The sequence below is a fragment of the Oncorhynchus kisutch genome, linkage group LG27, assembly GCF_002021735.2.
Source record: "Oncorhynchus kisutch isolate 150728-3 linkage group LG27, Okis_V2, whole genome shotgun sequence".
Taxonomy (NCBI): Eukaryota; Metazoa; Chordata; class Actinopteri; order Salmoniformes; family Salmonidae; genus Oncorhynchus; species Oncorhynchus kisutch.
Window position 1 is genome coordinate 30,404,001 of NC_034200.2, and position 14,748 is coordinate 30,418,748.

Below are 14,748 nucleotides of genomic sequence, written 5' to 3' on the forward strand. Positions count from 1 at the left end.
ACGATTCTTAACTGTTATGTCATTCAGCCCTCGATAATCTATGCAGGGGCGCAGGGACCCGTCCTTCTTCTTAACAAAAAAAACCCCGCTCCGGCGGGAGAGGAGGAGGGGACTATGGTACCGGCGTCGAGAGCTACAGACAAATAATCTTCGAGAGCCTTACGTTCGGGAGCCGACAGAGAGTATAGTCTACCCCGGGGGGGGGTGGTTCCTGGAAGGAGATCAATACTACAATCATACGACCGGTGCGGAGGAAGAGAGGTGGCCCTGGACAGACTGAACACCGTGCGCAGATCGTGATATTCCTCCGGCACCCTCGTCAAATCACCAGGCTCCTCCTGTGAAGAAGAGACAGAGGAAACAGGAGGGATAGCAGACATTAAACATTTCACATGACAAGCGACGTTCCAGGAGAGGATAGAATTACTAGACCAATTAATAGAAGGATTATGACAAACTAGCCAGGGATGACCCAAAACAACAGGTGTAAAAGGTGAACGAAAAATTAAAAAAGAAATGGTTTCACTATGATTACCAGAGACAGTGAGGGTTAAAGGTAGCGTTTCACGCTGAATCCCGGGGAGAGGACTCCCATCCAGAGCGAACAAGGCCGTGGGCTCCTTTAACTGTCTGAGAGGAATGTCATGTTCCCGAGCCCAGGTCTCGTCCATAAAGCAGCCCTCCGCCCCAGAGTCTATCAAGGCGCTGCAGGAAGCTGACGAACCGGTCCAGCGTAGATGGGCCGACAAGGTAGTGCAGGATCTTGAAGGAGAGACCAGAGTAGTAGCGCTCACCAGTAGCCCTCCTCTTACTGATGAGCTCTGGCTTTTACTGGACATGAAGTGACAAAATGACCAGCGGAACCGCAATAGAGACAGAGGCGGTTGGTGATTCTCCGTTCTCTCTCCTTAGTCGAGATGCGGATACCCCCCAGCTGCATAGGCTCAGCACCCGAGCCGGCGGAGGAAGATGGTAGTGATGCGGAGAGGGGGGCAACGGAGAACGCGAGCTCCTTTCCCCGAGCTCGGTGACGAAGATCAACCCGTCGCTCTATGCGAATAGCGAGTTCAATCAAGGAATCCACGCTGGAGGGAACCTCCCGGGAGAGAATCTCATCCTTTACCTCAGCGCGGAGACCCTCCAGAAAACGAGCGAGCAAAGCTGGCTCGTTCCAGTCACTGGAGGCAGCAAGAGTGCGAAACTCAATAGAGTAATCTGTTATGGATCGATTACCTTGACATAGGGAAGCCAGGACCCTGGAAGCTTCCTCCCCAAAAACAGAACGATCAAAAACCCGTATCATCTCCTCCTTAAAGTCCTGATACTGGTTAGTACACTCAGCCCTCACCTCCCAGATAGCCGTGCCCCACTCACGAGCCCGTCCAGTAAGGAGAGATATGACGTAGGCGATACGAGCTGTGCTCCTGGAGTAAGTGTTGGGCTGGAGAGAAAACACAATATCACACTGGGTGAGGAACGAGCGGCATTCAGTGGCCTCCCCAGAGTAACACGGCGGGTTATTGATTCTGGGCTCCGGAGATTCGGAAGCCCTGGAAGTGGCCGGTGGATCGAGGCGGAGATGGTGAACCTGTCTTGTGAGGTCGGAGACTTGGGCGGTCAGGGTCTCAACGGCATGTCGAGCAACAGACAATTCCTGCTCGTGTCTGCCTAGCATCGCTCCCTGGATCTCGACGGCTGAGTGGAAAGGATCCGAAATCGCTGGGTCCATTCTTGGTCAGATTCTTCTGTTGTGCTCTTGAGTGAGGACCCAAAAGCGATTTAACAAAAACAGAGTCCTTTAATGTAAAAACACAGGGAAGACATAGATCCTCTTCAGATGTAGAAAATGGCAAAATAGACAACCCTCAGAGAGGGCGACAAATGAAACAGAAAGTCCTTCTGATATTTACTAAAGAGTCCCCTTCTTAGCAGCAGAGGAGAATAGCTGGGTTGCGGCGACAGACTGCTGGTCTCTCTGGGTAGGCGCGGGTCGTAGCGGACAGAGGTACCTGATCACACGTAGCATCAGAAGAACAGGCAGATTCCAACAGGATGGGACAAGGGTGAAGCAAACAAGACGATAGTTTGGTTCTGGCATGAGAAACTCAAACGAGAATCTGACAAGGAAAGAAGCAGGAACAGAGAGAGAAATAGAGACCTAATCAGAGGGAAAAAGGGAACAGGTGGGAAAAGGGTGAACGAGGTAGTTAGAGGAGATGAGGAACAGCTGGAGGAGGAGAGAAAGAGAAGGTAGCCTAATACGACCAGCAGAGGGAGACAGAGTGAAGAGAAAGAACAGGAACAAGACATAATATGACAAGACATGACACAGTGTAGGCCAATGTTCCATAGGTATTAGAAACAGCGCAGGACAATGTTCCATAGGGAGTAGAAACAGCGCAGGACAATGTTCCATAGGGAGTAGAAACAGCGCAGGCCAAAGTTCTATAGAGATCAGAAACAGCGCAGGCCAATGTTCTATAGGGATTAGAAACAGTGTAGGCCAATGTTCCATAGGGAGTAGAAACAGCGCAGGCCAATGTTCTATAGGGATTAGAAACAGCGCAGGCCAATGTTCCATAGGGAGTAGAAACAGCGCAGGCCAAAGTTCTATAGAGATCAGAAACAGCGCAGGCCAATGTTCCATAGGGAGTAGAAACAGCGCAGGCCAATGTTCTATAGAGATTAGAAACAGCGCAGGCCAATGTTCTATGGAGATTAGAAACAGCACAGGCCAATGTTCCATAGGGAGTAGAAACAGCGCAGGCCAATGTTCTATAGAGATTAGAAACAGCGCAGGCCAATGTTCTATAGAGATTAGAAACAGCGTAGGCCAGTCTTCCATGCAATGTAAAAACGATGGGAAGAAGTAATGCTGCATCTCCATTCGTAGGCTATCAACAACCTGCATGACAAGGACTTAAAGGTGCATTCTGCAGATCAAACAAAACAGATTCTGCGCCACCTTTTGAGTAAATAGTTTAGGGATGAAGCTGGAGAAATCCAATGTAACCCCCCAAATTCATAGATAAAGCTATGGGTGCAAGGACTGACCATCCATGAGATCAAAATGATAGTTTAAACAATGTTTGAAGCTATACAGTGTTTGTTTACAATTTCATTGTTTACAAATAATGGAGTAAAACAAGATTATATTTTGGGTTCTGATGGTGTATACAGTTGAACTAATAAGTCATTATTTATCAATTATATTATCCAAGAATCAATGGCTACATATAGTTCATTAAAGGTAAAAAAATATATATATATATATATATAATAATCATGTACAGTCATGGCCAAAAGTATTTGTACCCTTGCACTTTTTTTCAAATAATGCACCATTTATTTCGGAAAACTGTTGAAATAAAACAATATTTTGGTATCCACATACTGTATGTACATCTTTGGTTTGCAGTTTAACAAAACATCTGAATTTACTAAATGTTAGCTAATTACACAAAGAAATCCTAAAATGGCCAGGACAATATTTTTGTCAGTTGTGGTGAGTTGCAGGTGCCTGCAAAATAAAATGACTAATTCAACCAGTTTGAATAGAGAAAATGACTCTGTCACTGTATGTACCACAATGAGCATAGAGAAAATAAATAAAACCAGATAATTATCTGAGGAAGAAGTCAGACACAAGATTGTAGCCAAGCATGGACAATCTCCATTCTACAAGTTCAACGCCAGAGACCTTGATGTGGACAGATGAGACCAAATTAGAGCTATATTGTAAAGCACACCATCTCTGTTTACACAAAACAAAAGGAAGCCTTCAAAGAAAATAACACCTTCCCTACAGTCAGACATGGAGGTCCAGAGATGTTCCGGGGGCCTTGGACATGTGCATGGCATCATGAAATCAGAGATGTTCCGGGGGCCTTGAACATGTGCATGGCATCATGAAATCAGGAGAATACCAAGGCATTTTGGAGTGCAATGTCAGAACCAGTGTCAGAAAGCTGCGTCTCCGTTGAAGGTATTGGGTCTTCCAGCAGGACAATGACCCCAAACACACTTCAAAAAGCACCCAGGAATGGTTCAAGACAAAACGCTGGACTGTTCTGAAGTGGTCATCAATGAGTCCAGATCTAAATCCCATTGAAAATTTATGGAGGGATCTGAAAACAGCAGTTGGGAGAAGGCACCCTTCAAATCTGGGAGAACTAGAGCAGTTTGCTCAATTTGGAGTGGACCAAACTGCCAGTACAGAGGTGCATGAAGCTCATCGATGGCTATAGGAAGCGCTTGATTGCAGTTATTTTGATTGCAGTTACTTGAAAAAAATGCAAGGGTTCCCATATTTTGGCTACGACTGTAGCAATCGCAGATTAATAACCTTTAATAACATCTATCCAGGCGTTGTAAGATCTGGCAGGCGTCAGCAACGCCTAGCAGAGAAACACGCCCCGTTACTTCCAAGTATGGGTAGAGGCGGCCTAATATGGCGACCAGAATATGGGCGAGTGGGTGTGTCAAACTGTGTTCGTGTGTGTGTGTGTGTGTGTGTGTGTGTGTGTGTGTGCGCGCGCATGTATGGAAAATCAATCAGCTAATTGGGCAGAATTGTTGCCACTCAAGACCGTTTTGCGTGACTGATTGGGCTGCACGACAAGTCAATAAGACTGCAACCAGTGCACCAGTGATGTATCAACGTGCCTGCCGACGGGAAGTGTTTCCTACTGGGTATTAGGCTGCGGTCGTGTCGCCGGCGGGAGCTAACGTGGCCATTTTTCCCCCTCCCATGATTTATTTTCAAGTAGAATAGCAGCCTACACAAGAAATAACAAATATTGATAACCATCTAGATGTCACATTGTTACATACATAGCCTACAAACTACTACTCAATGGGAAGGGCTTGAACGCAACAAAACCGGGACACAGTGCCCGTTGCTCTTGCTTGACAAGCACTAGCCTACTGATGGGTTTAGTGTTGCTTCACGCATACCAGGCATGAAGCAACACTACACCTGTCATCGGTGCCTTTTATAAAAACGAACAATGTCCAAACTCTTGCGGTACGGTAGCTCAATGTACAGCAGTTCATACAAAACAGCTCAATCAAAACCATCTCATCAATGGAGTTAAGGTCAGGGCTCTGTGCAGGCCAGTCAAGTTCTTCCACACCGATCTCGACAAATCATTTCTGTACGGATCTCGTTTTGTGCACCGAGGCATTGTACTGCTGAAACAGGAAAGGGCCTTCTCCAAACTATTGCCACAAAGTTGGAAGCACAGAATCGCCTGGAATGTCATTGTATGCTGTAGCGTTAAGATTTCCCTTCACTGGAATTAAGGGGCCTAGCTCAAACCATGAAAAACAGCCCCATACCATTATTCCTCCCCCACCAAACTTTACAGTTGGCACTTTGTATTGGGGCATGTAGCGTTCTCCTGGAATCTGCCAATCCCAGATTCGCCTGTCAGACTTCCAGATTGTGAAGCATGATTCATCACTCCAGAGAACGCATTTCCATTGGTCCAGAGTAGCGCTCGGCCATGGAAACCCAGTTCATGAAGCTCCCAACAATTATTGTGCTTATTGTACATTGCTTCCAGAGGCAGTTTGGAACTCAGTAGTGAGTGTTGCATCTGAGGACAGACGATTTTTACACACTACACTCTTCAGCACTCGGTGGTCCCGTTCTGTGAGCTTGTGTGGCCGAGCCAATGTTGCTCCTAGACATTACCACTTCACAATAACAGCACTTACAGTTGACCGGGGCAGCAATTTGACTAATTGAGTTGTTGGAAAGGTGGCATCCTATGAAGGTGCACCATTGAAAGTCACAGAGCTCTTCAGTAAGGCCATTCTACTGACAATGTTTGTCTATGGAGATTGCATGGCGGTATGCTCGATTTTATACACCTCTCAAACTGGTGTGGCTGAAATAGCAGAATCCACTAATTTTAAGAGGTGTCCACATACTTTCGTATATATATAGCGTGTAAAAACATGTTAAATATGTCAATTGTAATGTCAATCTGTAATGTCTTTTCCTGTGTCAACCCACAGTAAGACTAGCTGTCGCCATTGGCTTCAGCTAATGGGGATCCTAATAAATCAAATTAGTTCTGGGTCCGCTCCAAAGACCAAGTGCTAATGCTGCATTCGTAACCAAGTGGGAAGGTGGAAATTACCAGTTGGAAGTTCTAAATACGAGTTGGATACATTCACTATTGTCAATCCATCTGCGTTGGCAGTGTTACGGCCTCTGCAGAAGTCAGGGCATTCATACGTCGTGCACTGCACCGAACTGTTAGTGATTTTGTTTATACAGGACCTCCCACCCACCATCAAGTCAAAGCCCTCCGTGTAACAGTATTGCTTCAGTCCCTCTCCTCGCCCCTACCTAGCGTCGCACCAGGGACCCTCTGCACACCAGTCACCCACGAAGCAACGTTATCCATCGCTCCACAAAAGCCACGGCCCTTGCAGAGCAAAGGGGAACTACAAGGTCTCAGAATGACGTCACCGATTGAAACGGTATTAGGGCACACCCCACTAGCTAGCCATTTGACACTGGTTACATTCACATTGCAACATTTGGGAAGCACACAATGTGGCACTTGATGTCCTCCAGAGGTTCTGCCATTTCATCACACTCTCCATACAGAGCCTTGAGCACATTTAAAGCATAAAATGGCTTTAATGGGCAACAGCAATCATAAACTTAAAGTACAGCCATCACGCTGGTAAATTGTCATTCAATAACCTTAAAGCTTTGTTTCTTTCATCTGCCGAAAAGCAGGGAATTTTCTTACGTGACTTAAGCGCTCAGGGATGATTAGTTTGATTATTAGTTTGATGATTAGTTTACTATGGGCATTTAAATAGATTTTGCCCAGTTGTATGTGGTAAATGCCAGTCACGCTTGGTCATGAATGCAGGGCGTCATGTATTTCATAATCTTGCAGTTCCTTATGCTACAGACGAGTCATATTTTATAACTGCTACATGACAGGAGTGCTGAGAGCAGAGGGTCAGACTAACAGCAGAACAGTGTACGTGCTCCCGAGGCAGCGGCTTAGACCGCTAAACCACCCCAGAACCATAATTTGACACCTATTGCTTGACTTAATGATCCAGGGGCAAGCATTGAGGCAAACTCATAAATTGAAGAGCTAAAAACAAAATCAAATAAGCAAACTACGGATGTAAATGTTTTTATTTGCATTGGCCATGGTAATGTGAAATGGAACAGCAACATTCAAAACTTGAATTCACAATTCTTTAAAAAGGACCTAGAACTTGTTTAGTGGTTTAAGCCAAGGGTTGGGCAATTGCCATCAGAGTGAATTGCATTCAAGTTCCACAGTTGACTTCCTGCATAGCACCCTTCAATCCAGTGAGATGCCATCTTGTGTGACTGGAAAGACTGTTCACAGCAGTGCCTCATTCAGAAAGCGTGCATTTCCTGCCTTCACTTTTGCAAGTACCACCGGTGCCCATAGAGATGTCTGTTGTAGCCTCCTGCATTTCTTTGGGATGGACTGCCGCCGAGTCTAAGGTCTCACCCGGTGTCAATTTTGAGCGGAGTGTCGACGAGTCAGTTGCCAAGCTGATAACTTCCTGAGTAGGGACAACAATCAGGGGCCCCAAGATGGTAGTCTTGCTCCACTCTGAAATAAAATTCTGATTTAGCTAAACCTTGAGTTAATTTTAGAAAACATTGGTTGTCAATGACATTCAAACAGTTCAAGAAGTGTTCAAAATCTTTCCTGAATTCTAGCTAGAGCACATTGCTGGACCGTTAATCTTAACATGCAACCAAAAATCGCATGGGAGAAAAGCATAGGCTGGAGCAAAAGCCAGTACATAGTATACATGCAATGAATCTAGGTTGCCTCTGATTGGCTTTGCATCATCCGTAACCCACCTTCTGTTGTGTCTGTTCCCCTCTTCCAGGCACCAGAGTAAGGCTTTTTGGATCTGGGCTCAACCTTTTGGAGCTGCTCTGTGCGCTGGCCTGGGTGAATGCGGAAGCTGGATGAATTTGGTTTGGGAGTAGTAGTCTTAGTGTTGGTTCTGGTCATGGGGGCAGTAGGCTCCGCAAAGCGTTTGGAGACTACACAACTTAGACAGACCTGGTCGTTCCCATCTGCTGACCTCCAGCTGGAATGAGAATAAGATCTGGTTCGATTGCAGCTCAAAGTTAAATAACTTGCACTCATTAAGGCCATGCACAGTAAATACTTTACAGTATCCATCCGTTAACCTGACAATAATTTAAGGTCTAATTCTACAGTCAATATTGTACAGAATGAAATCCCATGGCAGTGCTAATGAAGAAACCATTCATGTTTGCAGCCTACATACAAACTTCAGTTTTAAGAGGCAGGATGCCCATTCTCCATCTCATACCTGTTCTCAATGAAGGAGCACGCTCGACTCCTTGATTTCCCAGAAAACATGGCGGGGACAGCTTTCAGATGGCAGGTGATGAAGATCTGTGGTGACGGAATGGATATCAGAATGGCCAAAAAGGTGCAGAACATGACAAAACTAAACACAGGAGTGGGCACTTGCCAAATTGGAATCCTCCTGGTAGAATCTGAAGGCGTCCAGCATGATATGCAGCTTGTCATCCTGGACCCTGGGCATGTACCGTGAATGAGAGCCGGTCAGCTGGGCGTCAGTGAGGCATCTAATTAGGCAAGACAGGGAGCTAGGTGTTTAGGGAAAGGAAATAGCCAACTAGATGGCTTTCTACAATTGTTTACCCAACCACAGTTGAGCCAACAGCCAAGCATTGGAAAAAATGTAATGTATCCTACGGCAAGCTGAAGCAACAATCACCAGTCAATACCTTCTAGATGACCTTACCCGTAGTACTCTATGAAGTTGTGTCTAGGGTTTGAGTCTGCGTCGGGAGTTGCCGTGGCCACACAATGGTCCACATAGACGTGGAGGGGCATGTGGTTGCCCATGGTGACAGCTGCCTCCAGGTGTATGGTTTCACCCAGAAAGTAGGCATTTGATCCCCTTTCAGAGCGCCAGTCATCTGTAGAGAAGGTAGGGATGAGCATGTGCAACCAGGCAGCCATTTGGGGATGCTTATATTAGTGTTTAATACCGAATGTTATTGGTTTGAATTTCATAATACACCAGTCACATTGAAAGGAGATTGATGCAAACATTATCAAATGGTTTATGCTGATAATATGGACACTGGTCTACACTGGCATCTTGCACACTAGAGTGCATGTTTGTGTGAAAAGGTTAAGGTCCATGAATAACTGAAAATGTACAAGTTAATGAAGTGAACAAAACAAATATCCTACCCGTGATGAGGCGGAGGCTGAATTGCAGATGGTCCTCAGCAGTCACTGTTGAGGCAAAGGGGATCCAGGTGGGAGCCAGGGCAGCACTGTCAACAGCATACTGCCTAAAACACATTCACATTATTTAAGTGTTTAAAAACCATAATCAAAATACTAGGCATCAATGTTTACTACAGGTAACTCACCTTCCGTAATGGCATTCGATGGGAATCACAGCCGAATCAAATCTTACAACACCAGAAGAGGGTGCAGGTGAATAGCTGAGAATATTGGAATAAACCAGCTCCGTCTCCATAAACTGTGGAAGAGGTGGAGGTTAGGGGTGTTATATGTGCAGCTTGAAGATTCATAATGGAAGTACTGCAAATTTGTTTCCTCAAGTTGCAACTTGAGCGCTGTGTATATGCAGATATTAAAACTCGAGCCACACAAACCTTAGGCTAAATATATCAACTCTGCAAAAAAGAAAGCATACTGTGACCTGCATTTATTTAAAGCAAACTCAGTGTAAATCTTTGTATGAACATAAAATGCAACTACTGAGACAAACTGAAAACAAGTTCCACAGACATGACTAACAGAAATTGAATAATGCGTCACTGAACAAAGGAGGGGGTTGGGGTTAAAAATCAAGTCAGTATCTGGTGTGGCCACCAGCTGCATTAAGTACTGCAGTGAATCTCATGGACTGCACTAGATTTGCCAATTATTGCTGTGACATGTTTACCCCACTCTTCCACCAAGGCACCTGCAAGTTCCCAGACATTTGTGTGTGTGGAGGGGGAGGGGGCCTAGCCCCTCCGATCCAACAGGTCCCAGACCTGCTCAATGGGGATCTGGGCTCGTTGCTGGCCATGGCCTATTGTGGACAGTGAGCACTGATGGAGGGATAGTGCGTTCCTGGTGTACTCGTGTAGTTGTTGCCATCCTGTACCTGTCCCGCAGGTGTGATGTTCGGATATACCGATCCTGTTCAGGTGTTGTTACACATGGTCTGTCACTGCAAGGACAATCAGCTGTACAGCCTGTATCCCCGTCTTAGGCATCTCACAGCATGGACACGGCAATTTATTTCCCTGGTCCCGTCCACACAGATGAGTAGGGACTCCAGGAATCTTTCCTCTGGTGTTTGAGTCAGTAAAAAGGCATCTTTAGTGACCTAAGTTCTCATAATTATCCACCATCTGTAAGCTGTTAGCGTCTTAATGACCGTTCCACAGGTGCATGTTAATTAATTGTTTATGGCTCATTGAACAAGCATGGGAAGCGGCGTTTAAACTCTGTACAAATGAAGATCTGTGACGTTATTCGGATTTTTAAGAATTCTTTGAGACAGGGTCCTGAAAAAGGGACGTTTCTTTTTTGCTGGGTTTATCATGGCCTTGGGCGGGTGCCCCTTTCTATCCATGTAGCCATAGATTCACGAAACCATTTGCAGCTGCGGAGTCCATGGCTACCTTCCTGTCCATGGAAGCGTTTCAGGACATTCTTTAGATAGCCCTTTGGCTCAGCCCCCGTGCATTGAGTCCCATAGCCTTGTGTAAATTAGTTTAATACGTGAACCTAATTAGCCTACTTAGAACTGTGGCACGATTAACTTAATGAAGCTGCAATTTTCGAAAAACTTACTGCGAGTTTGGTTCCACATGCGGTCAACTGGGCAAAGATGATAAACTCTGCCTCCCCCGTTGGAACCGCACTGCAAGAATCTTCAACGCCCTTGCTACCCATTTGATTGAAACCTAGGTGCAGATCGCTGCCGTCCACCAGAATGCCTATGTCAAATAGGTCAGCATTCACCACGACTTCAAGAGAATCTTCGTGGCACTTCACTAGGACTGTTCTCGGCCTAGGAGGACTGGTTGGCTCTGCACTCGGTTTAAAGGATTGGGCCTGACTGACATCTTTATAACTATAACCACGAGGATTAAAAGACTGATAACAATCAGCGAGGACAGAAATTGACAGCAGGGTCGCGACCCACCACGGAGATTTTTGAATAAACTCCATTTGTGAGCTTGCAATCTGAATGTAGTTTGGCGGCTTCGCAGACCCACTAAATTGCTTAAACCGAATTACAAACATTTATATGACAAAAATCTCAAAGCATAGACCAATCATTGAGAACAGGTGGTGTTACCGCACCTGTGTCAAATCAGCGCTAATTAAAGATGAAAAAGTCCTGTGTAACCTAATGAATTTATTTTGACAGTACCGTGCACCTTCCACTGGGTGTCAGTGGTACATTTCCATTGAATGAAAATGACTGATATTTGTCTGTGTAGGCTGTTATGGCCAGGCAGCATGTCGTAATACAAATATACAAAATATAGACTGCTTTGTACTCGCCATCTTCTCAACTCCATTAAATTGCTGACCAACCGCACCCCTTCACCGACGGTGCAGTCTAATGTACCAACCTTGTCCTCGTGGCCATCACATAAACCTAGCATGGTTATCGTTCGAAAACATCCAACAATGCCCACAAATAGACATGTTATTCCTCGTCAACATAGTCTTTATAAATTCACACCTGTTTGAATTTATTGAGGTAAGACATTTATTACCCGAAGGAGAACTTATTATTGCACTTGTCCGCCCTGGCCTAGCTACTAATAATGGGAAGAACATAGGCCATTTGTGAGCTCAAACCGAATGCAAAAATCTGACTTTCGCACAATGTCAGTCAGCGTTTTCGACTGCATGCGGGCTCACGTTTCTCGAGAGTGAAAAAAGGACCAATGCGAGGGAGTCACTTGGTTGTGTTCAGTTAAAACCATACCACCCCCGAAAATAAGAGAGTATAGGAAGGCCTAGTAGTAAACTACATGTCATCATGTCTGCTTAATCTATACGCCTACACAAATGTATGGTCGTTTCTGAACTTTCTCTCTGATCTTAACTTCGCCCTCAAAATAACCGCCCACATATTGCACACAGTTACAGTAGGCTATGATTCCAAGTAAAATTAGTATAATTGACCAGTGTAGGCCTACAAGAACGAGCATATTGGGTGGTTTGGGCACCACCCAAGTCAGTGATATGGGGTTACCACTGTGTATTTTCCTGGAAATAAATCTTACTGTTTCCCATAATTTAACTCAGTTTAATGTATTGACTATATATGGCAACACACACACACTATTCTTGTGGGGGCCAAACAATTTATTCCCATTCAAAATCCTATTTTCCTTAACCCCTAACCCTTAACCTAATTCTAACCTTAACCCCTAGCCCTAATCCTTATTGTAACCCTAAACCTAACCCCTAAGACTAAAATAATGGGGACCGGTGATATGTCCCCACTTGTCCAAATATTCTTGTTTTGCTAACTTTGTGAGGACTTCTGTCACAAGGATAGTAAAAACCACAAAACACGCACACATACAAACAGACAGAGAGAGAGAGAGTTTGAGTAAAATACCATGAAAACAAAGAGAGAAATAAAACAGCTGGCATTAGGCTATTTTAATTCATTGCTTAAATGCATTTTATTTTGGAGATGTTCAAACAAAAACTGTGTAAACATTGAAATAAGTTATATTGATATGTAGAAAATAAATATTTTTAAATCATAAATTAGGCAAATAAATAATACAACCCATTAGGTTGATAATAAATATCACATTTAATATTATTTAGCTTTTCAAGTTAAAAAAAATCAACAAATAAATACTTAGATTAAATACTTATATATTAAGTCATAAATATTTGATTCCTGTCAATTCTAAATCCTCAATAGCTTAATCAGACTGTTATTTGATGATAATATTAAAGAACACTTGTCCACAGGACAAGGCAACTTTGTTATGGTCATGGAAACAATAATTTTTCCCTTGGGAGAATGGTGATGACGACGATGATGGCGATGAGGAATAGTCTCCAACAGCATAGGCGCTTGCCAGGTCCATGATGACATGCCAACTTACATATTGTGTTCTCCAGCATGAATATATCCAATGATTCTGTTGATGGTTACGGTGCGAACCTGGAGCCCCTTCAGCACTTTACACAAATGTACCCTTTCATCAAAGGAATTTTGGTTAGCAGTACCTTGAGTAGGCCTACAACCTTGTGTATCCTGAAAAGAAACATAGTGCACACTGTGTCAAGTTAACTTTATCTCTATTTGGTTACACACAGTTGACATACAAATGACCATATTTGGTTAGGAGATATTTTAGGGACCATTAATTCCACCACCCACATCCCAATGTAATCCCTGCTAATTTTAGTCCGTGAAAGGCCTCTTTATGTTAGTCACGGTTGCTTTTGAGAATCTCTCACCTGCTGAGAGGACCAGACTCCCAACAAAGACAAGGGGAAGCACTTCTGTTTAAAAAACGAAAGCAAATGAAAGGGTGAGAGAAGAGGCAATATATGTCAGTAGACTTGTGTATCCTAAACCTGCAGCTACAATGACTTTCGTATACAAAACTGGTTGTGTTAGAAATATCTCAAAAGGCTATTTTTTTTAGGTCATGTCCTCTCCATGCCAGTATTTTAGCATAGTTATTCCCATATTTTACCTCCTTAATCTCTCCGAGGCTCTGCAGCACATTGGGTCCAAGCAGTTTAGGGTCAATAGCTTGTAGCATGTCACTATAACAACGCAGATCCTCCTCAATGTTCCTCAGACACTTGTCCTATGTGATACACAGGAAAAATGACATGTCAAAAAGTTACCAATATAGGCAGACAGTATGTTAGATTTGCCCCCTTTAGACTGTAAATAAACATGCCATTTCTTATGGGAAAAACTGTTGCTCTGGGCAACAACAGTAATATGTAATTTATAGACAATAGCAAATAGCCTACCTGATCAAACTTTACATTTGTCACTCTGGAACATGTTGAGTGCTGTTGAGTGCTTTTGGTCTGTCAAACAAAGTATAGATTATTCAGCAAAGGATTTCAACATTGATCTTATATAGCCTTATATAGGGAAATTCACATTATTGTCTGAAAAAAATGAATACAGATCACAGAATGGGGTTATTTTTCTTACCTTTGGCGCACACACTTGCACCGTCTGTGTTCTCGTGTTCAACTCCATACCCTGGTCCGTGCAGTTTATTCCTTTGAACAGGTGCTCCTAGTATTGATACGAATTTAATGAATAGGCTGCAGATATGAATTACATAAATAGTCTACCATCAAGAACAGTATTGGAAAATGTGCCTGTGTCTCACCTGTGCAAGTGCGTCCGTGATGTTCCAAAGTAGTGTTTGCGCAGTGGTAAGACAGTTGTCAGTTATCGGGCGGTTGCGCGACACCACTGGGCTGGACATGTTCACGTGCCAGAGAGAACATGTGAGCGCGACCAAGAGCAGCCAAGTGGCAAAATCTGACAGGTTCGAGAAACAACGTAGAACAAATACTTCAAACTTAAACTTTCTATACAAATACATTTGTCAATAATATGCCAATAATTTTTAGATGATTTTGCAATATT

General features: G+C 44.0%; 2 protein-coding genes across 2 annotated transcripts; both read right to left on the reverse strand.

Moving 5' to 3' along the window:
• Positions 1-7,159: 7,159 nt before the first annotated feature.
• LOC109872100 (zona pellucida sperm-binding protein 3) lies at positions 7,160-11,365 on the reverse strand. The gene is made up of 8 exons (XM_020463212.2): positions 10,923-11,365; positions 9,479-9,591; positions 9,294-9,397; positions 8,836-9,013; positions 8,539-8,656; positions 8,374-8,459; positions 7,889-8,124; positions 7,160-7,631 (listed from the first exon to the last, which is right to left on the reverse strand). The coding sequence occupies exons 1-8, from the start codon at positions 11,301-11,303 to the stop codon at positions 7,405-7,407; spliced, it is 1,443 nt and encodes a 480-aa protein (XP_020318801.2). The 5' UTR covers positions 11,304-11,365; the 3' UTR covers positions 7,160-7,404.
• A 1,389-nt stretch (positions 11,366-12,754) lies between these two features.
• Positions 12,755-14,723, reverse strand: LOC109872245 (interleukin-12 subunit alpha). The gene is made up of 6 exons (XM_020463416.2): positions 14,486-14,723; positions 14,302-14,388; positions 14,112-14,171; positions 13,823-13,939; positions 13,581-13,625; positions 12,755-13,374 (listed from the first exon to the last, which is right to left on the reverse strand). Exons 1-6 carry the CDS (start codon positions 14,702-14,704, stop codon positions 13,219-13,221), a joined length of 684 nt encoding a protein of 227 aa, XP_020319005.2. The 5' UTR covers positions 14,705-14,723; the 3' UTR covers positions 12,755-13,218.
• Between the last annotated feature and the right edge of the window lie 25 nt (positions 14,724-14,748).

Excerpts from the sequence above, each read along its gene's own strand:
- LOC109872100 (XM_020463212.2), bottom strand. The coding sequence starts at position 11,303 with ATGGAGTTTATTCAAAAATCTCCGTGGTGGGTCGCGACCCTGCTGTCA. Across the intron at positions 8,460-8,538 it reads ACCAGGAGGATTCCAATTTG|ATCTTCATCACCTGCCATCT; the intron begins GCAAGTGCCCAC and ends CCGTCACCACAG. Across the intron at positions 8,125-8,373 it reads TGCTCCTTCATTGAGAACAG|CTGGAGGTCAGCAGATGGGA; the intron begins GTATGAGATGGA and ends TTCTCATTCCAG.
- LOC109872245 (XM_020463416.2), bottom strand. The coding sequence starts at position 14,704 with ATGTATTTGTATAGAAAGTTTAAGTTTGAAGTATTTGTTCTACGTTGT. Across the intron at positions 13,940-14,111 it reads CAAATGTAAAGTTTGATCAG|GACAAGTGTCTGAGGAACAT; the intron begins GTAGGCTATTTG and ends TGTATCACATAG. Across the intron at positions 13,375-13,580 it reads GAGTCTGGTCCTCTCAGCAG|GATACACAAGGTTGTAGGCC; the intron begins GTGAGAGATTCT and ends GTTTCTTTTCAG.